The sequence below is a fragment of the Bombina bombina genome, chromosome 6 (assembly GCF_027579735.1).
Source record: "Bombina bombina isolate aBomBom1 chromosome 6, aBomBom1.pri, whole genome shotgun sequence".
Lineage (NCBI taxonomy): Eukaryota > Metazoa > Chordata > Amphibia > Anura > Bombinatoridae > Bombina > Bombina bombina.
In genome coordinates, this window is record NC_069504.1 from 1,091,768,242 (window position 1) to 1,091,794,941 (window position 26,700).

General features: G+C 37.3%; 1 protein-coding gene across 2 annotated transcripts in view; it reads left to right on the forward strand.

Moving 5' to 3' along the window:
* The window catches only part of FBLN1 (fibulin 1), a 281,252-nt gene that overhangs the window by 78,416 nt on the left and 176,136 nt on the right, over positions 1–26,700 (forward strand). For both annotated transcript variants that reach the window (XM_053719006.1, XM_053719007.1), the window contains exon 3: positions 24,004–24,145. In XM_053719006.1, coding sequence (XP_053574981.1) covers positions 24,004–24,145 — 142 coding nt within the window. The remainder of the gene's footprint in view (positions 1–24,003; positions 24,146–26,700) is intronic.

Below are 26,700 nucleotides of genomic sequence, written 5' to 3' on the forward strand. Positions count from 1 at the left end.
ATAAAAAATTAAACCATACAAAAGCATTTTTTTCCAGTTTACTGGTGAAATGGAACTTACAAATAATTCTGCTGCACAAACCTGCCTTTACAACATTATAGAAATATTTTCCCACTCTTGTGTATTCAGGTAATGTGAATAAAATGAATGTAATATTAATACACAGGAAAAAAATAAGTTTGTACCCACGTTTGATGTAGGAGTGTGCTAGGATGGTACTGTTTGTTTTAATATTTCTGTAGCACACACAAGATTCAAAGGTGTCAGTAGCACTGAAATATCTTTATTTATTTATTTATTATGTAGTTGATGAAATATTTCATTAGTTAGGTGAATGTGTGCAGAGAAAAATGATTGAATAAGAAAAAAGACAGGTAATAATATGAAAGATAGTAAGAAGTTAGTTTCATTACTGATTCAGTGCTACTGTGTATGTAGGGTTGCTGCATATATATATATATATACACCTGAATATTACAGGCTGTATACCTGTGTCTGTATGTGGGAATGTATAATTGCACCTCTGTACAAGGGATTATTGGCTATGTAACTTCCCTCTCTATGTGGGATTATTGGCTATACAATTTCCCCTGTATATGGAATTACAGGTTATGCATTTTTTCTTGGTATTTTGAACTACTAATTAATGTTAATTTACTCTGTATGTGCAGTTACTGGCCATATAACTTCCCTCTGTATGTGGGATTACTGGCTATGCAATATACTTCCCCATGTATGTGGAATTACTGGTTATGTAACTTCACTGTGCATGTGAGATTACTGTCATGGGATTACAGGTTATGTCAATTCCTTCTGTATATGGAATTATTGGCTATTTAACTTCACTATGTACATCAGATTTCTGACTATGGGCTAGATTATGAGTGGTGCGCTAACAGTTTCGCACAAGTGGTAAGGGGTTTATTGCCTGTGTTTGTGTGCTACGGGTTTTCTGCTCATATTACAAGTTGAAAGTAAACGTGATTGCTTGAGCGCAATTAAAGTTATTGCTCGTTGGCTTAGCAAATCCTCAGAGCTCTTCTTTTGTGAAACAAAAAAGTCTCACAAAACACTTCAAAAACACGTTACAGTGGAAAATTACATAGTCATTAATCCCACGTACCTCATGAAGTTACATAGCTAGTAATCTTATATACGGATAGAATTTACATAACCAGTATTATGAGTTAAAAGTAAACTGTTTTCACTCGCTCACTAACCCTATGTGCATAAAAATCCTAAAATATTGTGTGCACAATAACCTATTCCCCCATAGAAATCAATGGATCAAAAAAAGTAGAAAAAAAAACCTGATCGCATATTCTCAAGTGCACTAACCACACATGAAAATCTGAATAGTTCACATTCCAATTTTCTTCACATAGCAGAATATTTTCTATTTATTCATAAAAACATATTTCTACATATATATGATGGTTTTTTTGCACAAATATATATTTATACCTATATATAAATGATTATATATAGGTATAGATATATACAGATATATATATAAGAATATCTATTTATAAATACATAGAACATATTCTGCTATGTGCAGAACATTGGAATGTGAAATATTTACAGTAAATACACAGTATAACACTTTATTAAATATGAATATTGCATAAATATGATTTTACGTTTTCATCTACTTAACTGCAAAGGGCTCCAATGCACTTACATATATACAGTATGTCTTATGTGTGTACATATGTATTTATGTGTTTATATGTCTGTAAATACATTTATACACATATAAATACATATGTATACATATATAGACATTTATATATACATATACATCTTTAAACATGTATATGTATGTATCTCTATGTTAAAACCCTTTGCCTGCCCTTTTTCCCTAACACCTGAGATCTCATATCTTTGAGCCCTTATAACTTTTTTGTGAAATATTTATTTTTATTATTATTTTTATTGGATAGTGTTATTATGAGTGTAACAACACTTTGTGATGTATTTTTGATGTGTTTTGTGCAACTTTTTTGTTTAGCGAAACAGTTAACCAAAGCTCTAAAGTCGTGGAAATCATTCTAATGTAAATTGCAATTGTGCTCAAGCAATCGCCTTTACTTTCAACTCGTAATACCAAGTGCAAACCCCTATGATAAACCCCTTATACTTGCACTCCACTGGTAATTTGGCTCTAAGTGTCAAAATAAATTATTTTGTGAAGCAGTTTTGGAATGGGTGACCACTATTTAGCTTACAGTTCAAGCATAGCAAATTTTAGCATTAAATCAATAATTCTATCTTTGTAGTATTTGCTATAAATTACTTGGAAACCTAGACATATGGGGTATTCCTAAAAACAGGACAACATAATGAATTTAATTGGAGGTATTTTTCTTTAGCTACACTGTATGTGTAGAAATGGTTTTAAAGAAAAATGCAAAAAACTATTTTTGCCCCATTTTTCAGTATTAAATTCCTATTTATTGTTATTTTATGTACCCATATAGGGTATCACAAGAAAGACGTGTTTGTATTATATGTATAGGTGCACTTAACTAGTGAGTGGATAATTAAGGTGAAACTAATAGTGAGCAAAACATGTCAAAATTGCCCATGTCCTTTAAGAAAGGAAACGGTGAAGAACTGGAATATTTGATGCATGTTGCTAGCTAATTAAAGGGACAGTATACACCAATTTTCATTTAACTGCATGGAATAAACACTACTGTAAAGAATAATATGCACAGATACTGATATAAAAATCTAGTATAAAACCTTTTAAAAACTTACTTAGAAGCTCCCAATTTAGCAGTGTTGGTTAGGAGTCTGAAAATCAGAACAATGTTATTTAAAAATAAGCAAAACTATACATTGTTACAAAAAGACTCCCAGATGGGCGCGTTGCTTTATTTGAAATATAAAATATGTTTTGCTCCCAGCTGTTTGTGTTTCTGGATTTTACTGTCTGATCCTATAAACGCATCAGCCATGTTATTATAAATTAAATTAAGAAGCCAGATTTAGCAAAACAGTTCAGTTCTACAAAGTCCTGATCACAGATTTGCTTTGGGTTCTCCTGGCGCTCAGTAAAAAAATAGAATCTGCTTGAGCTTTTGACTAAACTACTAAAGAGAGGAAGTGAGAGGTTTTCCTAAATCATTTAGGAAATCCTTGCTGTTTAATAGTACACCCCAGGGAGATAATCATAAATAGATGAAAGGAATTTGGATGCAAAGCCGTTGAGTAACTGTGCCTATAAAAGCTTTTCTGTGCAGATCAGTTAAACAAATTTATCTGAATTCAGGCACCAAAGAGATCAGTACAACATCTGATAAATACCAGAAAAATCCAGTCTGCTGTGCCCTTTTCAACTTCTTCAATTTATTGCAAATCTCGTTGGTGTCTTGTGTCCTCTGTGCAGAACCAGATGTTCCTTTGCTGTCTTTCTGTATTTTTAAAAAGAGAATTTTGGTCCATTTGAACAACACATTTAAATGTTACTCAATTCAGTTTTGGTCACATAAACAAGTCATTTTATAATAAAGTTTATTTAGTAGTTTAACTCTTTCATTGGTGAGCATTTTCACTTCACTGTGCTAAAGCATTTTTAGTTTTTAAAAATGCCCAAGGACTACATTTATCAAGACTTGAGCAAAAAATGGCGCATTTGAGAGGTGAAGAGCTAAAAAAATCAAGATTTATTAAGTCTCATAAAAAAAATGCAGAAATATGCAGAGATGCAAGGGTAAATACCCTGACGTGTTTCACACTGCACTCAGCGCTTAATCAAGCTACGTGTAATGCTCGTGGGATACTCCTCTATCAGACCAAACACGGCCAACAAAGAGCCAGTCCAGAACAACAGGGGTTAAGAAGCAGAGTAGTCAGACAGGCAGGGTTCAGCTGCAGTATATCAATGCAGTAGTTAAGGGGTATAGCAAGCAGAGTAGTCAGACAGGCAGAGATCATACACAAATAGGCAAATAAATTCCACGATCTGTCACACCCAGGAGCACCAAAAGTAACACCTATACTTGGGCAGTGACAGATCGTTGTAGGAAACTTACATAGGCACAGGATTTGTGCCACAAAGGTCCGACCGACATCAGGAGCGTGCGGCGATGACGTCAGCGCCGCACACATCCGGACCCGATACAACCCAAGCAAGGAGACACTGCGCCCCTAGCAATGGCTAGAGCGGCGTGGCGTGACACTTCGTATGCAGCTTTGAAGGCCCTTCACTGCAGGCTTGACCGCTAAGAAGCAGCGATCACCAGAACGCTGCTTCTGAACTTGTATGCCAGCTCTTAGCTGGCAGATTAAAATCACCCCAGACACGTTCGCCTGGGGTGATTGACAGCCCCTACTCACATGCCATTGGGCTAGCGTGTGCTGGGATTGGCATTGCACTAGCCGATGCATGTGCAGTGTTAAATGCGGGAACATATTGCGGCCCGCTTTTTGTGATCCCGGGCGGACAGGTTTGTGGAAGTAAATCTTGTCTGTCTGGGCTTTAATAAATGGTGCTCCAAGACTTTTTGAGTTACCTTTCCAACGATATGTTATTTTTTTCCAGTATATCAAGAATCTTTAGAAGGTTCAATTACTTGGCAGAAATATTATTTATTATTTTTTATTTGTAGAAAAGCAACATATCCCATAGCTCTAGAACATAGGTCCATTCTACAAAAAGACAGCTGAATAAATGTTGAAAGGGTTGAGGACCATCCATGGCAGTGAGCTGCCACCCTATAATGTGTAGGTCACCTGGTAAAAGGTATATTACGTGGTATAGAGCAGGGGTCACCAACCTATCAGACCTCAGGGACCACTAAACTCATCATTTTGAATCCCGTGGACCACTAACATAATTTTTTTTATAAAGGTACAAACCTCTATGTGGGTGTATATATATATATATATATATATATATATATACATATACACACACATATACATACGCACACACGTACTGTACATAACTAGTATAACCATAGCTAAGTTTACATTATGTATATATTTACACATTTTTAAAAATTATTTTTTGGAATTAACTAACTGAGAGAATACTTTCAAATGACAGATGAAGGGTGAGTGGCAACTTTTGAGCTGGAAACAGAGAGGCAGAAAGTTTGGAAAAAAGAATTATGTTTAAAAGGACCACAAGACTTCCAAGTTACCTCCCCAGTTAGGAATTATTCAAAACTACTTATGATCATGGACAGACATTGGAGTCATAAATTAAGTTTATATCAGAAAGCTCTCAATATGGATGTGAGCTAACCACGACTGATGTTACTGGCAATTACTATAATACTGGTGGGATACGGCTGATCTGCTGGATGGCAATTACGGGAATTCAGGTGGAATGGCTTTGCGCGCAGGAAAATTATTAGAATGAAAAATAATTAATATTTAATTTAAAAAAAAGAAGATGGAGGGGAGGAAGACAAACAGTGATGTAAGTCCATCTGAAGGAATTAGGAAAACTACTACAAAGAGTCAAGTAAAGGGAAGAAAATAAATGAAATATAAGAGAGAATTTTTTAATTTAATTTTAATTTAATTTTTTTAATTTTTAATTTTTAAGATTTTCTTTTTTTTTATACTTTAATTCCACTATTCCAAGCCAAGACTATACCAACCTCTGCTGGCTTTAGAATGGAAGCATCTTTCTCTGAGTAGCGCGCCAGGCGGGAGGAGCTAAAAATACAATCTAGCTGCGCAGTACTACGCAACATGCGTAGGGATATTGAAATTGAACTTCTCCTCTGTCGGTTTTCACTGATGTCCAGCCAGGTACTGTAGGGAGTTGCGGCGCGACGGGTGTGACACCATCAGAGGAGATTAATTCTTGCTTCATGGTGTCAAGGACCAACAACATCTTCTCGTGGACCACCAGTGGTCCATGGACCGCTGGTTGGCGACCGCTGGTATAGAGTATACAGGACAGGTGGGTTCATGAGTTTCATGGTAACAAGTATGAAAAAATGAAGAGATAAGTAGGTTGTAAGCATTTCTGAAGAATAGTGTTTTTGGGGAACTCTTGAAGCACTAATCAAGTGAAGCAAAGTAGAGAATTCCACAAAATATCTAGTTATGGCAATTCAAAATCCAGAGTATTTAAAGGGACACTCAAGTCACAATAAACCTTTATGATTCAGATAGAGCATGCAGTTTTAAGACACTTTCCAATTTGCTTCTATTATGAAATTTTGCACAGTGTTTTTATATTTACACTTTTTGGGGAACAAGATCCTACTGAGGATGTGCACAAGCTCACAGGGTATACATATACTATTTAAAAAAAAATAAAAAATAAAAAATATATATATATATATATATATATATATAATGCTACTTGGTATCTTCTGTTTCTCCGCCCCCCCCCCTTCATTTTCTCTTTTGGCTGGGATGTGACATAGAGAGCAGTCATGCCCACTCCTTACATAGCCTTCCTAAGGGCTTTCAAAGGGCTGGACTTCAAGAATGTCATATGACACACAAAGTGATTGGATGTTCGTTGGAATTGTCATTTAAAAAAAAAAAAAAAAATAGAGTTTATCCCAGTAGGCCGGCATAACATTGCAATAGAAGCATTAATACAGGCACAGATTTAGCCCTTTTCACAGAAAGATTAAAAAAAGAAGGTACTCGTATACTTTTTTAATGGAAAATATTACATTTATGGCATTTGATTACCTAAAGTTTACCATCACTTTAATTCCTAAAAACTGGGTTAAACACGTATGCCTGGATTACAAGTTGAGCGCTATTGATAGAGCAGAGTGCGCTATCCATATAGTGTGTAGTGGTGAGTAATTGAAGTGCGCTAAGTGTAGGGTATCAAACACCTTAACTAAATAACAGATCCTTCAGACTGTTATAAATAAAAATGAGGCAAATTTGGGAAAAGAGGTAAGGGCGCTAGAAAAGCTTAAGATACCCCTAAAAAAGCTTGATTAAAGACAAAAATTGACCGGGGACTTAAATAGACTATATATAAATTTTATAAAAATCAGATTAGACAAACATAAATTTAAAAGCAGCATACATAAAAAAATATAATATATTTAAAAGGGACGTCTCCCTTTAACTTCACAATTACACTTTTATCAGTGAAACAATATATATAAAGATACCAGAGTGCAGTGGTAGATACTGTTATATTAAAAAGGTCATTCCTTAGGACATTGCCGTTAATCGGATAGTGTCTATCTTTGGTTTCAAATGTCAAGTCTGTAAAAACTGTAAAGACTCTTGATAACCGGTCTATTAATTATTTGCAGGTATAAGCCTCTGCACTTTATCTGAAATTAAGCAAGTTAAACGTCTTGTGTTTGTGATAACACTTTACCGGTAGTCGATCTCTGCTCAGTGTGCTTCGTGGATGTTCCTCGAGATCTCGGCGTCTGACGTCACAGTTCCTGAATCAAGGGCCCGTCTCTCCCAGCCAACCAGAGCCTCCGTGGGCTTTGGTCTATTTAACTTTTGTTGTCCGGTCCGTTTCTTAATGCTTGAATAACAGTTGGAGATTGCTCTTATTGCTCAGCATGCAACCTCTGTTGGTGCTATCCGCCAGGGGATAGAAAAGGATAGAATTACAACCCGGGTTGATAACTTTTCCTCTGTCTGATAATGATTCAATATGTGGTACTAGTGTTTTCTACGCGTTTCACTCCTTTCAGAGCTTTATCAAGAAGTAGAGCTCTGAAAGGAGTGAAACGCGTAGAAAACACTAGTACCACATATTGAATCATTATCAGACAGAGGAAAAGTTATCAACCCGGGTTGCAATTCTATCCTTTTCTATCCCCTGGCGGATAGCACCAACAGAGGTTGCATGCTGAGCAATAAGAGCAATCTCCAACTGTTATTCAAGCATTAAGAAACGGACCGGACAACAAAAGTTAAATAGACCGAAGCCCACGGAGGCTCTGGTTGGCTGGGAGAGACGGGCCCTTGATTCAGGAACTGTGACGTCAGACGCCGAGATCTCGAGGAACATCCACGAAGCACACTGAGCAGAGATCGACTACCGGTAAAGTGTTATCACAAACACAAGACGTTTAACTTGCTTAATTTCAGATAAAGTGCAGAGGCTTATACCTGCAAATAATTAATAGATCGGTTATCAAGAGTCTTTACAGTTTTTACAGACTTGACATTTGAAACCAAAGATAGACACTATCCGATTAACAACAATGTCCTAAGGAATGACCTTTTTAATATAACAGTATCTACCACTGCACTCTGGTATCTTTATATATATTGTTTCACTGATAAAAGTGTAATTGTGAAGTTATAGGGAGACGTCCCTTTTAAATATATTATATTTTTTTTATGTATGCTGCTTTTAAATTTATGTTTGTCTAATCTGATTTTTATAAAATTTATATATAGTCTATTTAAGTCCCCGGTCAATTTTTGTCTTTAATCAAGCTTTTTTAGGGGTATCTTAAGCTTTTCTAGCGCCCTTACCTCTTTTCCCAAATTTGCTCTATCCATATAGCAGTCCTGCACTAAGAATAGCACACAATCTGGTATTACTAGACAATGGCAAAATACTTTTATCAGAGAATGTTAATGCTGCAGACATTTTTTAGTGCTCCCAATTCTTTCAATAGATAGTATGGGGTGCTCTAACACCCCTCATATTACAAATGGTGAGTTATGTGTTGCACACAAGAGCAACACATAATAGCATTGAAGAATGTAGTGCACCTGGATACCTGAAGTGAAGTGTTCGGCCTAGAATAAAACTATAACAAAACACGTGTATAATGTATTACAATAAAGTAATTCTCACACACACACACACACATATATATATATATATATATATATATATATATATTATTAATAAAAAGGGTTAAAGTATAGGGTGTATGACAAATGGACTGTGTATTTATATGTGTGTATGTTTATATATATATATATATATATATATATATATATATATATTCTGTGCACACATACACATGTGTGTGTGTGTACATGTGTATGTGTGCACAGAAGTCTGCTTTCACTACTATGCAGATAAGTCTACTTGCACTATGCACACAGGTCTGCTTGCAGTACTATGCACAGTGTCTACTTGCACTATGCACACAGGTCTGCTTGCAGTACTATGCACATAAGTCTACCTGCACTACTATGCACATAAGTCTGCTTGCACTACTGTGCACATAAGTCTACTTGCACTATGCACACAGGTCTGCTTGCAGTACTATGCACAGTGTCTACTTGCACTATGCACACAGGTCTGCTTGCAGTACTATGCACATAAGTCTACCTGCACTACTGTGCACATAAGTCTGCTTGCACTACTGTGCACGTAAGTCTACTTGCACTATGCACACAGGTCTGCTTGCAGTACTATGCACATAAGTTTACCTGCACTACTGTGCACACAAGCCTGCTTTCAGTACTTTGCACATAAGTCTTCTTGAACTACGCACACAGGCCTGCTTGCAGTACTATGCACAGTGTCTACTTGAACTATGCACACAGGTCTGCTTGCAGTACTATGCACAGTGTCTACTTGCAGTATGCACATAGGTCTGCTTGCAGTACTATGCACATAAGTCTACTTGCACTATGCACAGAAGACTGCTTGCACTACTGTGCACATACGTCTACCTGCACTATGCACACAGGCCTGCTTGCAGTACTATGCACATAAGTCTACTTGTACTATGCACACAGGTCTGCTTGCAGTACTATTACATAAGTCTACTTGCACTATGCACAGAAATCTGCTTGCACTACTGTGCACATAAGTCTACTTGCACTATGCACAGAAGTCTGCTTGCACTACTGTGCACATAAGTCTACTTGCACTATGCACACAGGTCTGCATGCAGTACTATGCACAGTTTGCATACAAAGAGAGAAGCGCTCTACCAGGAACGAACAACAGCTCAGTGGCTTGTTCTATGGCGATTTACCACCCGGAAGCAGCCTCTTTTAGACCAGTGTGCTTTTCACAGAAGAAAACTTTCCTGAAGTATATCAGTCTGATCCCGCCAAGTAAGGTCAGTCCAGCCCCGAAATACCAGGCAATTCCCCTCTGAACAAGGAACATGACAACCCCAGACGATCGTTTCGGCCTCCTACGGGCCTCGTCAGTGAGGTGCAGCCACATTCCTCTAAGCACACTGGGCAAGGAGTCCACGTCTGGTTTCCCCCATCACCCATAGGGAGACTTCCCCAGGGTCATAATAATTTGCATACAAAGAGAGAAGCGCTCTACCAGGAACGAACTATGCACAGTGTCTACTTGCACTATACATGCACGTGGAAATCATTGGCAACTTCAAAAAAAGCAGAAAAACTAGACCACTTAAATATAGGCATTCCTATCCAAAGAAACAAGTTCAGCTTGTGCTAGACACATTCATTTTAATTAAATCCTTTCTTAAATCAGTCTATACCCCCCCACCCCTAAACACGAGCATTTAGATTAAGTCTAATCACCCCCCCAAAAAAAATCACTACATTTGTGATATTCTTTAAATATTTTTAAAATGGAGACAACAAAAAAAACATAATGAAGAAACAAATAAATAAATGATTATTATTTCCTAGCTCGTGGGAAGTCTTTTCAGCAGGCGAGAAAGGGTTCAAAGGTTCAGCTTCATTTTTGTTCTTGACCAATCTTAACACTGAAAAGCTACTCCTTTAACTTTATTAACCTCTATTGCCCTGAAATAAGGGTTAACAAATATCCATAATGAATAATGTTGTCAAACTCCAGATGAGATTCTCCAGGAAGTAATTTTGGATGAAATTAAATACATTTTTTTCATAATGAACAATTTATCATCCATATTTATTTTTTAGTCTGTACTCATGTCTACTAGATACCATCACCTCTCTAACCCGTGTCTACTAGTTACCATCACCTCTCTAACCCGTGTCTACTAGTTACCATCACCTCTCTAACCCATGTCTACTAGTTACCATTACCTCTCTTACCCATGTCTACTAGTTACCATCACCTCTCTAACCCGAATCTACTAGTTACCATCACCTCTCTAACCCATGTCTACTAGTTATAATCACCACTCTAACCCATGTCTACTAGTTACAATCACCTCTCTAACCCATGTCTACTAGATACCATCACCTCTCTAACTCATGTCTACTAAATACTATCACCTCTCTAACCCATGTCTACTAGTTACCATCACCTCTCTAACCCGTGTCTACTAGTTACCATCACCTCTCTAACCCATGTCTACTAGATACCATCACCTCTCTAACTCATGTCTACTAAATACCATCACCTCTCTAACCCATGTCTACTAGTTACCATCACCTCTCTAAAGCCTCAAATCATATCAGTCTGTGAGTTTCAAACTTCTTGTTAAACTCTTTGTTCCATTCTCTGCATTTTGAAGTTTAAATGTACATTTATCTAATTCTTGTTCTGGACATGTCCTCGTTGATCATTCACCATTCATCAAATTTCAAGGCTGAGTCAAAGCTCACAACTTTTACTGTCCTATCTCTCTAATCTTATGTTAGTGTACCCTTTCTAGACCTCCAACACAGTGCTACCTCTATTTTCCTCTGTTGCCATGTACTTCAGTTTTGTACACCTATTTATTTGTCCTTTGGACCCTGATCGATAAATTGGTTTTCATGATTGGTCTTATTTTCATAGCACCCATATATAAACCAAATGATATCTTGAGACAGTGGAGGCTCCTCCATATGCGCACAACCGCATGTGAACCCCCAGGCAAATGAAGAAAAAAACAAAATTCTGAATAAAATAGCCCCCCTATTGGAAAAATTATATTTAATTTCTACCCCAAAAAAGTAAAAGCCAAACTGTTTTTTTTTTTTTAAAGAAAAAAAATTGTCACTTTTTTTATGTTTTATTTTTTATTTAACCGCACGTGCGGTTATAGGCTACATGCCTGTAAGATCACTGCTATTACATTTGCCTGCAGCCTGCTCCCAGCCTCCAACCCATCTCTATAGAGTCTTAATCAGTGCAAGTGAGCAGTTGTGGTGCTATAGGTCCGGATACGTGACACCATCACTCCAGTCACGTGATGACCCTTTACGAGGCTCCTCCCCCTCAACAGAGCAAAATCTCATTGTGGAGATAGCCGTTGAGCTGAGAGGAGCTCATTTTGGGCAGTTAGAGATTGACTAAGTTGGAATTTGGTGCGTGGCGTGGCGTGAAGGCACTTTAAAACAGAAGTTGACCGTAGAGAGAGTGAGACAGAGTAGAGTAGGGACTGACTGGAGAATATTGTTTTCTTAAGAGTTACTTACTAAAGACAGTTTAACAGCATATTTTTAGATAGAAGATCAGTAGAGTGAGACTGAGAGGCAGAACAGCAGGCTAGTTTTAATTACTAGTTAACCGTTGACGGCTGTCACGGCTTTTGCCTGATTTAAATTACACTAGATTACTAGTTAAAAGTATTTTAGATTTTAAATTATTAGCAGATTGCAGAGTCTAAGAGTTGTTCAAACAATTAAAAAGTTATTTAACAAAAAAGCAGTTAACTGCTGCAGATAGGCAGTAAACCTGCATATTTTAACTTTTTATTTTAGCCCCACTGACTACTATGTTTAACTTTATATTATTATTATTTTGTTTACCCCTGACTGCTATATATAATATATAATGAGTACAGAAAGGAAGCCTTGTTGTATACTCTTTGTTGGATGGTGGGACTGGAGGGATAGCTGCTGAGAGGAGCTACTTTATTTAGCTGGTTAATACAGTTATTTTAAAGTACACCACAGACCACCACAGACCAGTTAACTGCTACACGTGTATAATGTATTACAATAAAGTAATTCTCACACACACACACACACACACACACACACACACATATATATATATATATATATATATATATATATAGTATTAATAAAAAAGGGTTAAAGTATAGGGTGTATGACAAATGGACTGTGTATTTATATGTGTGTATGTTTATATATATATATATATATTCTGTGCACACATACACATGTGTGTGTGTGTACATGTGTATGTGTGCACAGAAGTCTGCTTTCACTACTATGCAGATAAGTCTACTTGCACTATGCACACAGGTCTGCTTGCAGTACTATGCACAGTGTCTACTTGCACTATGCGCACAGGTCTGCTTGCAGTACTATGCACATAAGTCTACCTGCACTACTATGCACATAAGTCTGCTTGCACTACTGTGCACATAAGTCTACTTGCACTATGCACACAGGTCTGCTTGCAGTACTATGCACAGTGTCTACTTGCACTATGCACACAGGTCTGCTTGCAGTACTATGCACATAAGTCTACCTGCACTACTGTGCACATAAGTCTGCTTGCACTACTGTGCACGTAAGTCTACTTGCACTATGCACACAGGTCTGCTTGCAGTACTATGCACATAAGTTTACCTGCACTACTGTGCACACAAGCCTGCTTTCAGTACTTTGCACATAAGTCTTCTTGAACTACGCACACAGGCCTGCTTGCAGTACTATGCACAGTGTCTACTTGAACTATGCACACAGGTCTGCTTGCAGTACTATGCACAGTGTCTACTTGCAGTATGCACATAGGTCTGCTTGCAGTACTATGCACATAAGTCTACTTGCACTATGCACAGAAGACTGCTTGCACTACTGTGCACATACGTCTACCTGCACTATGCACACAGGCCTGCTTGCAGTACTATGCACATAAGTCTACTTGTACTATGCACACAGGTCTGCTTGCAGTACTATTACATAAGTCTACTTGCACTATGCACAGAAATCTGCTTGCACTACTGTGCACATAAGTCTACTTGCACTATGCACAGAAGTCTGCTTGCACTACTGTGCACATAAGTCTACTTGCACTATGCACACAGGTCTGCATGCAGTACTATGCACAGTGTCTACTTGCACTATACATGCACGTGGAAATCATTGGCAACTTCAAAAAAAGCAGAAAAACTAGACCACTTAAATATAGGCATTCCTATCCAAAGAAACAAGTTCAGCTTGTGCTAGTCACATTCATTTTAATTAAATCCTTTCTTAAATCAGTCTATACCCCCCCACCCCTAAACACGAGCATTTAGATTAAGTCTAATCACCCCCCCAAAAAAAAATCACTACATTTGTGATATTCTTTAAATATTTTTAAAATGGAGACAACAAAAAAAACATAATGAAGAAACAAATAAATAAATGATTATTATTTCCTAGCTCGTGGGAAGTCTTTTCAGCAGGCGAGAAAGGGTTCAAAGGTTCAGCTTCATTTTTGTTCTTGACCAATCTTAACACTGAAAAGCTACTCCTTTAACTTTATTAACCTCTATTACCCTGAAAAATTTCTCCAAATGAAATAAGGGTTAACAAATATCCATAATGAATAATGTTGTCAAACTCCAGCTGAGATTCTCCAGGAAGTAATTTTGGATGAAATTAAATAATTTTTTTTCATAATGAACAATTTATCATCCATATTTATTTTTTAGTCTGTACTCATGTCTACTAGATACCATCACCTCTCTAACCCGTGTCTACTAGTTACCATCACCTCTCTAACCCGTGTCTACTAGTTACCATCACCTCTCTAACCCATGTCTACTAGTTACCATCACCTCTCTAACCCATGTCTACTAGTTACCATTACCTCTCTTACCCATGTCTACTAGTTACCATCACCTCTCTAACCCATATCTACTAGTTACCATCACCTCTCTAACCCATGTCTACTAGTTATAATCACCACTCTAACCCATGTCTACTAGTTACAATCACCTCTCTAACCCATGTCTACTAGATACCATCACCACTCTAACCCATGTCTACTAAATACTATCACCTCTCTAACCCATGTCTACTAGTTACCATCACCTCTCTAACCCGTGTCTACTAGTTACCATCACCTCTCTAACCCATGTCTACTAGATACCATCACCTCTCTAACTCATGTCTACTAAATAATATCACCTCTCTAACCCATGTCTACTAGTTACCATCACCTTTCTAACCCATGTCTACTAGTTACCATCACCTCTCTAACCCGTGTCTACTAGTTACCATCACCTCTCTAACCCATGTCTACTAGTTACCATCACCTCTCTAACCCGTGTCTTCTAGTTACCATCACCTCTCTAACCCATGTCTACTAGATACCATCACCTCTCTAACTCATGTCTACTAAATACTATCACCTCTCTAACCCATGTCTACTAGTTACCATCACCTCTCTAACCCATATCTACTAGTTACCATCACCTCTCTAACTCATGTCTACTAAATACCATCACCTTTCTAACCCATGTCTACTAGTTACCATCACCTCTCTAACCCGTGTCTACTAGTTACCATCACCTCTCTAACCCATGTCTACTAGTTACCATCACCTCTCTAACCCGTGTCTTCTAGTTACCATCACCTCTCTAACCCATGTCTACTAGATACCATCACCTCTCTAACTCATGTCTACTAAATACTATCACCTCTCTAACCCATGTCTACTAGTTACCATCACCTCACTAACCCATATCTACTAGTTACCATCACCTCTCTAACTCATGTCTACTAAATACCATCACCTCTCTAACCCATGTCTACTAGATACCATCACCTCTCTAACTCATGTCTACTAAATACTATCACCTCTCTAACCCATGTCTACTAGTTACCATCACCTCTCTAACCCATGTCTACTAGATACCATCACCTCTCTAACTCATGTCTACTAAATACCATCACCTCTCTAACTCATGTCTACTAAATAATATCACCTCTCTAACCCATGTCTACTAGTTACCATCACCTCTCTAACCCATGTCTAGTAGTTACCATCACCTCTCTAACCCGTGTCTACTAGTTACCATCACCTCTCTAACCCATGTCTACTAGTTACCATCACCTCTCTAACCCGTGTCTTCTAGTTACCATCACCTCTCTAACCCATGTCTACTAGATACCATCACCTCTCTAACTCATGTTTACTAAATACTATCACCTCTCTAACCCATGTCTACTAGTTACCATCACCTCTCTAACCCATATCTACTAGTTACCATCACCTCTCTAACTCATGTCTACTAAATACCATCACCTCTCTAACCCATGTCTACTAGTTACCATCATCTCTCTAACCCGTGTCTACTAGTTACCATCACCTCTCTAACCCATGTCTACTAGTTACCATCACCTCTCTAACCCATGTCTTCTAGTTACCATCAACTCTCTAACCCATGTCTACTAGATACCATCACCTCTCTAACTCATGTCTACTAAATACTATCACCTCTCTAACCCATGTCTACTAGTTACCATCACCTCTCTAACCCATATCTACTAGTTACCATCACCTCTCTAACTCATGTCTACTAAATACCATCACCTCTCTAACCCATGTCTACTAGTTACCATCACCTCTCTAAAGCCTCAAATCATATCAGTCTGTGAGTTTCAAACTTCTTGTTAAACTCTTTGTTCCATTCTCTGCATTTTGAAGTTTAAATGTACATTTATCTAATTCTTGTTCTGGACATGTCCTCGTTGATCATTCACCATTCATCAAATTTCAAGGCTGAGTCAAAGCTCACAACTTTTACTGTCCTATCTCTCTAATCTTATGTTAGTGTACCCTTTCTAGACCTCCAACACAGTGCTACCTCTATTTTCCTCTGTTGCCATGTACTTCAGTTTTGTACACCTATTTATTTGTCCTTTGGACCCTGATCGATAAATTGGTTTTCATGATTGGTCTTATTTTCATAGCACCCATATATAAACCAAATGATATCTTGAGACAGTGGAGGCTCCTCCATATGCGCACAACCGCATGTGAACCCCCAGGCAAATGAAGAAAAAAACAAAATTCTGAATAAAATAGCCCCCCTATTGGAAAAATTATATTTAATTTCTACCCCAAAAAGTAAAAGCCAAACTGTTTTTTTTTTTTTTTAAAGAAAAAAAATGGTCACTTTTTTTATGTTTTATTTTTTATTTAACCGCACGTGCGGTTATAGGCTACATGCCTGTAAGATCACTGCTATTACATTTGCCTGCAGCCTGCTCCCAGCCTCCAACCCATCTCTATAGAGTCTTAATCAGTGCAAGTGAGCAGAGGTGGTGCTATAGGTCCGGATACGTGACACCATCACTCCAGTCACGTGATGACCCTTTACGAGGCTCCTCCCCCTCAACAGAGCAAAATCTCATTGTGGAGATAGCCGTTGAGCTGAGAGGAGCTCATTTTGGGCAGTTAGAGATTGACTAAGTTGGAATTTGGTGCGTGGCGTGGCGTGAAGGCACTTTAAAACAGAAGTTGACCGTAGAGAGAGTGAGACAGAGTAGAGTAGGGACTGACTGGAGAATATTGTTTTCTTAAGAGTTACTTACTAAAGACAGTTTAACAGCATATTTTTAGATAGAAGATCAGTAGAGTGAGACTGAGAGGCAGAACAGCAGGCTAGTTTTAATTACTAGTTAACCGTTGACGGCTGTCACGGCTTTTGCCTGATTTAAATTACACTAGATTACTAGTTAAAAGTATTTTAGATTTTAAATTATTAGCAGATTGCAGAGTCTAAGAGTTGTTCAAACAATTAAAAAGTTATTTAACAAAAAAGCAGTTAACTGCTGCAGATAGGCAGTAAACCTGCATATTTTAACTTTTTATTTTAGCCCCACTGACTCCTATGTTTAACTTTATATTATTATTATTTTGTTTACCCCTGACTGCTATATATAATATATAATGAGTACAGAAAGGAAGCCTTGTTGTATACTCTTTGTTGGATGGTGGGACTGGAGGGATAGCTGCTGAGAGGAGCTACTTTATTTAGCTGGTTAATACAGTTATTTTAAAGTACACCACAGACCAGTTAACTGCTGCAGTCAGCTTTTTTGCAGATACGATGGTGGGAGCCTGGGATATCTGCTGAGAGGAGCTTGTTTAGTTAGTTTAGTTAAGTTTAAAATGCTAGTTTAAAAGTCAGTTAAAACATTAAGACTTATTAAGCAGGTCCCTTTTTTTTCTATTGTGAACCCCCATTTGAATAACCCACAAGTCTCCACTGTCTTGAGATACTAAATGTGCCACCAATCAGCGAGCGCTAACCACGCTCTGAACCAAAAATGGGCCGGCTTTTTAAGCTTAAATTCCTGCTATTTCAAATAAAGATACCAAGAGAACGAAGAAAAAATGATAACAGAAGTAAATTAGAAAGTTACTTAAAATTGCATGCTCTATGTGATTCATGAAAGAAAAAAAATTGGGTTCAGTATCCCTTTAAGAGACATTCTTATGCAAAGATTGGATTCTCTTATTAATTAGAGAATGTGATTATTTTCATTAGTAACCCTAGCTAACTATGGCCTAGGCATAAGACTAGTGATACTAATTGTATGCAACATGTTACTTTGAGCTTAGCCTCACGGAATCAGTATCGCTCTGTTGGTTAAAAACTTGGGAAGTTGCGTTCACAAAGCATTCCATAATCGACATGCAATATTGTTATCATCCAAAAACTGCTGCAACTCTCAATGCAGCCCCCTCACGCCTAAAAACCCACAATTAACCTATAAAGTTCACCAACCCCTAAAGCATAAACCCTCTCTGGTATTAACCCTTGAACCGCCACAACCCCCAATACAAAGGCTACAACCTCAATACATAAGTCCTCCACAGCTAAACCCCCATGTCTGTTCAACCCTAAACTGCTAAAAGCCCCAATGCTTAAACCCTTATATGCCAACCCCCACTATTAACCTGCTAATCCATAATGACCCCTCGTATGTACCCATATTACTAGATCATCCAACCAACAAAAAAAGCCCCAAAACTAATACCCCTAAGCCTAAGCACTTCTAAAACTCCCTAAGTTTTTAAAGGAAAAAAAACCCCAAACACTAATGGACATGAAACTCAAAATGTATCTTTCATGATTTCAATAGAACATGCAATTTAAACAACTTTCTAATTTACTTCTATCATTTAATTTGTGGCATTCTCTTGGTGTCCTTTGTTGAAAAGCATATCTAGGTAGGCTCAGGAGCAGCAGTGCATTATTGGGAGTTAACTGTTGATTGCTAGCTGCACATATATGCCTCTTGTCATTGGTTCAATCAATGTGATCAGCTAGTTTCCAGTAGTGCATTGCTGTTCCTTCAACAAAAAATACCAAAAGAATGAAGCACATTTGATAACAGAAATCAATTAGAAATGGTTTAAAATGATATGCTCTATCTGAACCATGAAATAAAAACGTGCTTTGTGTTCCTTTAAAAAAATACTTTTACAAAATAGTTAGCAAAAAACAAACTAACCAACCATTTAAAAAATGCACCCCTTAAAGAAAACAAAAACAAAGAAACAAACAAAAACATTTTGACATCTGCCAGATTCAGTCTACATTCATTTGTCTAAACCTGCTTAGCATTGTCAGCGCGTATTTATGGTGGTGTTGGCGGCTGTGCTCTAATTTGGAAGCAATGAGTGTTTATTACAACTGAGTGAAGTGTTGTTTCTACAGTGCAAGAAATAATAGTCACAACTGAACACTGCAGGGTTTATACAGAAATATTTAAAGCCTGCAAAGGAGCAGGATGAAAGGATTCTCTAGAGGGGCTACTGAGTGAAACATTATATAATGACTCAGGAAGAGAATGGGATACAAGTGTGTGAGGAAATGCCCTTCATCTGAAATACCAATAGTCTCCCAGGAGATGAGGGTGAAATGCTAAAAGGATCACAAAGTCCACATCAAACTAATACTGAAGTTGACTTGTGTAATTCCTGAGTGAGGCTGGAATGAACACTTTCAAAATCACTTAAAAGATCAACAATTAAATGCTTTATTTAAATAGAGCATATTCTGTTTGCATTCTAGCTTGCACATAACAGTTTAATCCCTTCCAATGGTCTGCACTACCGGTCTGGAGCAGAAATACACGGCCTAGTGGTTATTGGCAGCTCTAGACCAGTAGTGCGTTGGTGATCTGGAGCTAAAGGGGCTTTGTACTTTACCTGCTGGAGTGCATAAATTGTTTACAAATAGAGCCTTTCCATTTATTTTGTCATTTGAAATAGCTGTTTTTGTCTGTTGTATCCCCATATATACTGGATATATCAATATTTATGTACTGCTTATAGAAAGGCTATATAAATCTTCAGATGCCAAACAAAATTACACTTTAGGGGTGGATTTAATAAGCAGCGGATGCTTCTTTCTACCCCTGTCGTTTCCGGCTCGCTGGAAACTGAAGTTGCTGCTCCTCAACTTGTCCGCCATCTTAAAGGTTGGCGGACTTCAGTCATCCCTATACGATCGGGATGATTGACACCCCCTGCTTGTGCAATGTTAAATGCCAACAGCGTATGCTGTTAGTATTTAGCGATGTTGGACCGCTACAGCCAATCATGTCAATTGCTCTCTCTAAGGGTTGATGATCAGAAACTCACCAGCATGGAGAGAAATCTCACAAAATCTTTCAGGGCTTTTTTTAGCATTATTTTGCAATATAAGTGTTCTCCTTCACTTCCACTCCACAACGCTGCAGAGCAACATAAAGAGCTTTCAAACAAAAATTTTCCTTTATAACATTTTTTGATGAACCTTGTAGTACTGATGAGACTGCTTAGATCATCTCGCCAGAGCCAGGGGCGGACCTATAGGCAGTGCAACTGCACCGGGGCCGAGGGATGGGGGGGCACACAGAGTCATAACCCTTTACAGTGTATAGGGGGTTCTAATTACTTAAGAATGATGCTAAGCAACATATTTACATTATTTAGACTCATTGCAGTCTAAATTATGGGAGGGGGGGCAAAAAAATATCTTGCACCATTGACCTCTGTTCATTAGGTCTGCCACTGGCCAGAGAACTTTAGATCATTGGGCCCTAAGAACTGGCTTTTGTGAAAACAGAGATAAGATAAGGAGGCCATTGTGTGTAGAAATAAGATAAGATGTCTGCGCTCCCTAAAAGCTCAGCCCATTGAAATGGTTTTTGGTTTCAACTAGCAAAAACAGCAATGTCATATAGAAAAATAAACCAAAGGTGAAATATTACATACATTTTATACTCTGCAGCTGGAGCCACTGAAAACTCATTAAGGGTAAATCAATTTTAAAGGGACAGTAAACAAGACATTTCTGTTGTGTTGCTATTAGAATGACATATCAGCCAAGTCTTAATGTTTTTAAAACATATAAATATCCAGTTTAATGCAATTGTCTTACAATAGCCAAACTCTGCCTACCCACAATTACAATCCTTTAGAATTGCTTATTAAAGGACAACCAAGTCCCAAAAAAAACTTTCATGATTTAAATAGGGAATGTAATTTTAAACAACTTTCCAATTTACTTTTATCACCAATGTTGCTTTGTTCTCTTGGTATTCTTAGTTGAAAGCTAAACCTAGGAGGTTCATATGCTAATTTCTTAGACCTTGAAGACTGCCTCTAATATGAATACATTTTGACCACTAGAGGGCATTAATTCATGTGTTTCATATAGATAACATTAAGCTCATGCATGTGAAGTTACTCTGGAGTGAGCGCTCATTGGCTAAAATGCAAGTCTGTCAAAAGAACTGAAATAAGGGGGCAGTTTGCAGAAGCTTAGATACAAGGTAATTACATAGGTAAAAAGTGTATTTCTATAACAGTGTTGGTTATGCAAAACTGGGGAATGGGTAATTAAGGGATTATCTTTCTTTTTAAACAACAGCAATTCTGGTGTAGTCAACACCAGAATTGTTGTTGTTTAAAAAGAAAGATAGGTACACTTTTTACCTATGTAATCTACAAAAGTCCCACTTGGGAGATGCAAACTGCCAGCCATTGATAAGTACAATTGACTGGCACTTTGATTGGCTGACCAGCTTGGTGGCCCCAAAGCGTGACTTTACCTATATGTTTATCAAGGTAAAGTGATATAAAACAGTCAAATTTTCATAATTTTAAATAAAATATTTTGTCTTTTATTTTATTTAATTTGTGAAGTATCCATTACTTCCTGTCTTTACAGGAAGAAGGAGCAGATTTTTCTTTAAAGTGTTGCTAAGAGATATCTGCTCTAGCGTTTGTCATTTTATTGCTCATCCTCAGTACAGGACTTTTGCCGCAAAAATCATATGACAGTAAAGTGTTCATTTAGCTAGAAAACAAGTACATTGTTAACTGTTTTTTTTAAAAAAACAATCTGTTTCTTTTTTATGTTTACTTTAGTAAAAACAAATATATGAAATCAAAGGAGCATTGTTTCATATTCCTTTAAACAGTTATAGTGAAAATGAAAATCTGCTTAAAAATGAAGTATAGTAAAGTTGAGGTCCACTAGTTACATATTAAGACCCACAAAAATGTTGCCAGATCATGACCCATTAAAGGGACATGAAACCCATCATTTTTCATTTCATGATTTAGATAGAGCATACAATTTACTTTTATTATTACATGTATTTTATTCTCATTGTGTTCTTTGTTGAAGGGAATACCTAGGTAGGTAGAATACACATGAGCACTGTATGGCAGCAGTTTGTATAGTATTAACTGCATTGTTGTATAAATGCAGCCATATACAGCTCTAGAGAAGTGCATGATTCTGAGCCTTCATGCTTTTTAAACAAAGGAATCAGGACACCAAGAGAACACAGTTAATTTGGTCACAGAAGTAAATGTCATTCTTATTTTTGTTTACTACATGCTCTATCTGAATCATAAGTAAAACATTGAGTTTAATATTAGGGTCATGAGACCATGGGATAGGATGCAAAACCCTCACTGACACTCATATGGGACTGATCTCATGGAAGGGGCTGTCCATGCAAGTTGCAAGATGTCTCCCATAAAAAAGTAACATAGTGCTGTAAAGGGAGAGAGAGGTTAGCAGGTTTCATTAAACGTTATGCTACATATTACTATATGTATGTATGTGCTTTTCTATTAGGGTAAAATGTGTTTTGCATATTTAGATTTTGGCACAATGTTCCACCTTTCAGTTTGAAATAAAAAACAGTGAGAACTGCAGGGGGGAAATGTTTAGAGAATACGCCAGATCTCGCAGAGAACTTTTACAATAAGCAATACAATACTTTGAATTTTGTATTGAGAATTATGAAGTTCACAGCTTTTATTTTTTTTGCATGTGCAGTGTAGTTATATTACAATTTCTGTGATATTTGTAGAATTTTGTTACATTTTTTAATGCGATTTAACCAAACACGTTTTTATTGCATCTCTTTATTTCAATACTTAATGTATTGGTTTCATATGATTTTTAAATTATAATTTTTTTGTGAGCCCTAATATAATGTATGCATCTCCTTCACATTCTTAAAGGGCAATGAAACCCAACATTTATTTTACAATTCAGATCGAGCATATCATTTTAAACACATTTCTAATTTACTTCTATTATCCAATTTTCTTTGTTCCCTTTTTTTAACTTTTGTTGAAAAGCACGGACGTAAGCTCAGGAGTGTGCATGTGTCTGGAGCAATATATAGCAGTGGTTTTGCAAGAATGTTATCCAATTGTAAGAGCACTAGATGGCAGCTATTCCCTGCCATGTAATACTCCAACACCTACCTAGGGATCTCTCTCAACAATGAATACCATGGGAACGAACAAAATTGATAATAGAAGTAAACTGTAAACTTTTTTAAAAAAAATTGTATGCTCTGTCTAAATCACAATAGAAAATGTTTGGGTCTCATAACAGTTTAAATGCAGGGATCACCCCTTTGTGAGATGCACTGTTCCCAAGGTAAAAAAACTGCCTTTATAGAATTCTGCCAGGGGTTTTATGCTACTGGTGAATAATCTTAGAGCAGACATCCTTAAAATTGGCCCTCCAGAGGTTTTGGAACTACATTTCCCATGATGCTCAGCCATCATGAGAATTTATGTTACTTATATTTTTGGGCTGGAGAAAGAAATGAATGCACACAAGTGAATTTGTGTTACTTATATTTCTGGCTGGCTGCTAGATTTTAAATACAGAACAATAATCCTTTAACTCTTTAATTCATTTCCAGAATCACCCAGGAACAGTGCTGCAATAACCAGCTGGAAGATTTTCACTGCACCACAGGAATTACAGCCGCCAATGAGTTTGGAAACTGTCATGAAAGTTTAGCGCATGAAAATAATTCCAGCTGTGGATCTCATTTTGTGAAGGTGAGTAAAACTGGTTGTTAGGACTATACAGAATTTATAAAGCATTGCGCAGGAGGTCTCTTGTGCAATGCTGCCCCTACTCTTGTGCAATTGCTGGGCAGGTCAGTCACCACAAATAAGCAAGTGTTGAGGTGATTTATCTCAACACCTCTGAGGTGGAAATGTCTCTGCTTCTTAAATGTAGTGGTGCAGGCTCTCTCATGCTAACCTGCACCACAAAACCTCAAAAGCTCCAAATGTAGCTTTATACATTTTCCCTCAGTATCTTTTAGTCACATGGAAAAGAGAAAATAAAAATCTGACTAGTGACTAACACCAGCTTGTAGACCCCAAAAAAAAGTAAATATATAAAATAATTACCTTCTTATGAAACAAATTTTTTTTTTCCGCTACAGTGTCCCTTTAAAGGAAGGCCTAGACCATATTGACAGTATTTTTAGCTGTTCCAGGAGAAACACAGTCCTGACATATACCTCCCAACCGGCTTAGGAGGTTGATGGGGCACGCTACTGTTTTTTGGTTGGGGCTGCGCCAGTATTGGGTGGAGTTGCAGGTGGATTGTGGGTGTGTCATGGCAGCTTGTGGGCGTGTATGGGTGGTCCATGGGCGGGGGCTAATGGAAATCCTGCAAATCGGGATATATGGCTGTCCTAGTGGGAAAACAAGATATAGCTCGGAATCCGGGACTGTCCCTTATAAATCAGGACTGTTAGGAGGTCTGCTGACATGCTGTATTTTGGCATTTGTTTTTCTTTTGTATGATCTTTATTTGATAATATAAAATAATTTGTTACAAAGGAATATAGACGTAATGTGAATCACAGGAAGCGTTTCCTCTTGAGGGTGCTAAGTTTCCCTATTATTACTGTAGCATGCCAAATCCTCAAAGGGGCCACTTTCCATATATCGCATGTCTAGTGTTCTACACAGGGCTAGGAGAGAGGTAGAAGAGAAGGAAATGGGTAATTAAATTGTCCTTTTGTCTCTAGCAAAAAACTATTATTCTTTAGAATACAAAAAATAGCACAGCATCTTATATGCCAATAGTTACATTTTAAGTATATTTAAAAACTAATTTTAATACATGCTTAGTATAAATAACTAATTAAAGTGAATTTCAAGTTTGATGAATCAGTGCCTGGTTTTTATAACCCCTATTAAAAACAGGGGCACTTTCATTCATCAAACTTTACATTTCACTCGTTTTGTTAAAATACTTACCTTTTAATCTTGAAAGTCGCTCCAGTGATTCCCCCTCCTGCTGCTCGTCACTTCATACATTAGCAATGACGAATAAGGCATTCTCCAATCAAGGCTCCCCCCCAGGGGAATCATTGCCTGAGGCAACGGCGTGATTGGAGGAAGCCAGATTCGTCATTTTTGATATATGAAGAGGCTTGTGACGGGCGGGGGAAGCGCTGGAGCGGCTTTCAAGATTAAAAGGTAAGTATTTTAACAAAATGAGTGAAATGTAAAGTTTGATAAATGAAAGTGCCCCTGTTTTTAACAGGGTTTATAAAAACCGGGCACTGATTCATCAAACTTGACATATTATTCTTGAAAAGATCTTTCTATAACAAAGCCTCTCATAAAAAGCTCATCCTCTAAGGCCACTTAGGAATAGATATCAATGAGCTGCTAAACTAATCAATTAGTCAATCACTCTGTAGAATGTTATAGAACCAGGATTCTGAAGTCTGTGGATGTAGGAAATAAACATGAGTTTAATTAATGGAAAACTGGCAAAATGAATAATAAAAGTACATTTTACAAGATGTGTAACCTGAAGTTTTCTGCTGCAAGTCTACTTGAAAATTGTTATTGATTAAAAAGATAATCCCTTTATTTCCCATTCCCCAGTTTTGTATAACCAATACTGTTACTGTATATTAATAAACTTTATACCTCTGTGATTACCTGTATCTAAGCCCCTGCAGACTGCCCCTTATCTCAGTGCTCTTTATTTTAAGCTTTTTACAATCTTGCATTTTAGCCAATTAGTGCTGGTTCTTGTGAAACCATTATAATTTTCCACAGGAGTGATCACAATGTTATCTACGTGTCACAAGAAACTAGCACTGTCTGGCTGCAGTACAAGATTGCCTGCAGGGGCTTAGAAATAGGCAATCTTAGAGGTTATAAAGTACAGTATAATAATATAACAATGTTGGTTGCACAAATCTGGGGAATAAGTAGTAAAGGCATTATCTATCTTTTTAAGCAATAAAAAACAACAAATAGACTGTCCCTTTAAAGGGACCCTGACATAGTACTCATAAAACTATAATATTACTATTTTTGTATTACAACATCTATTATAGGCAGGAGTTCCATTTTAATTCTACATTGGTCATATAATAACATAGATTGTTTCAATTTAGCAAAACCTATTGTAGACCATGTTGTTATTTAAAGCAGGGCTCGACAAACCCAGGAGCCTGGTAGCCACTGGCTCCTAGAATTTTACCCCTGGCTCCTAACATTTTGGGTTATTCTCCATATGTCTATATACAAATAAAACGGTCTGGCTCCTAAAAATATGCCTGGCTCCTAAA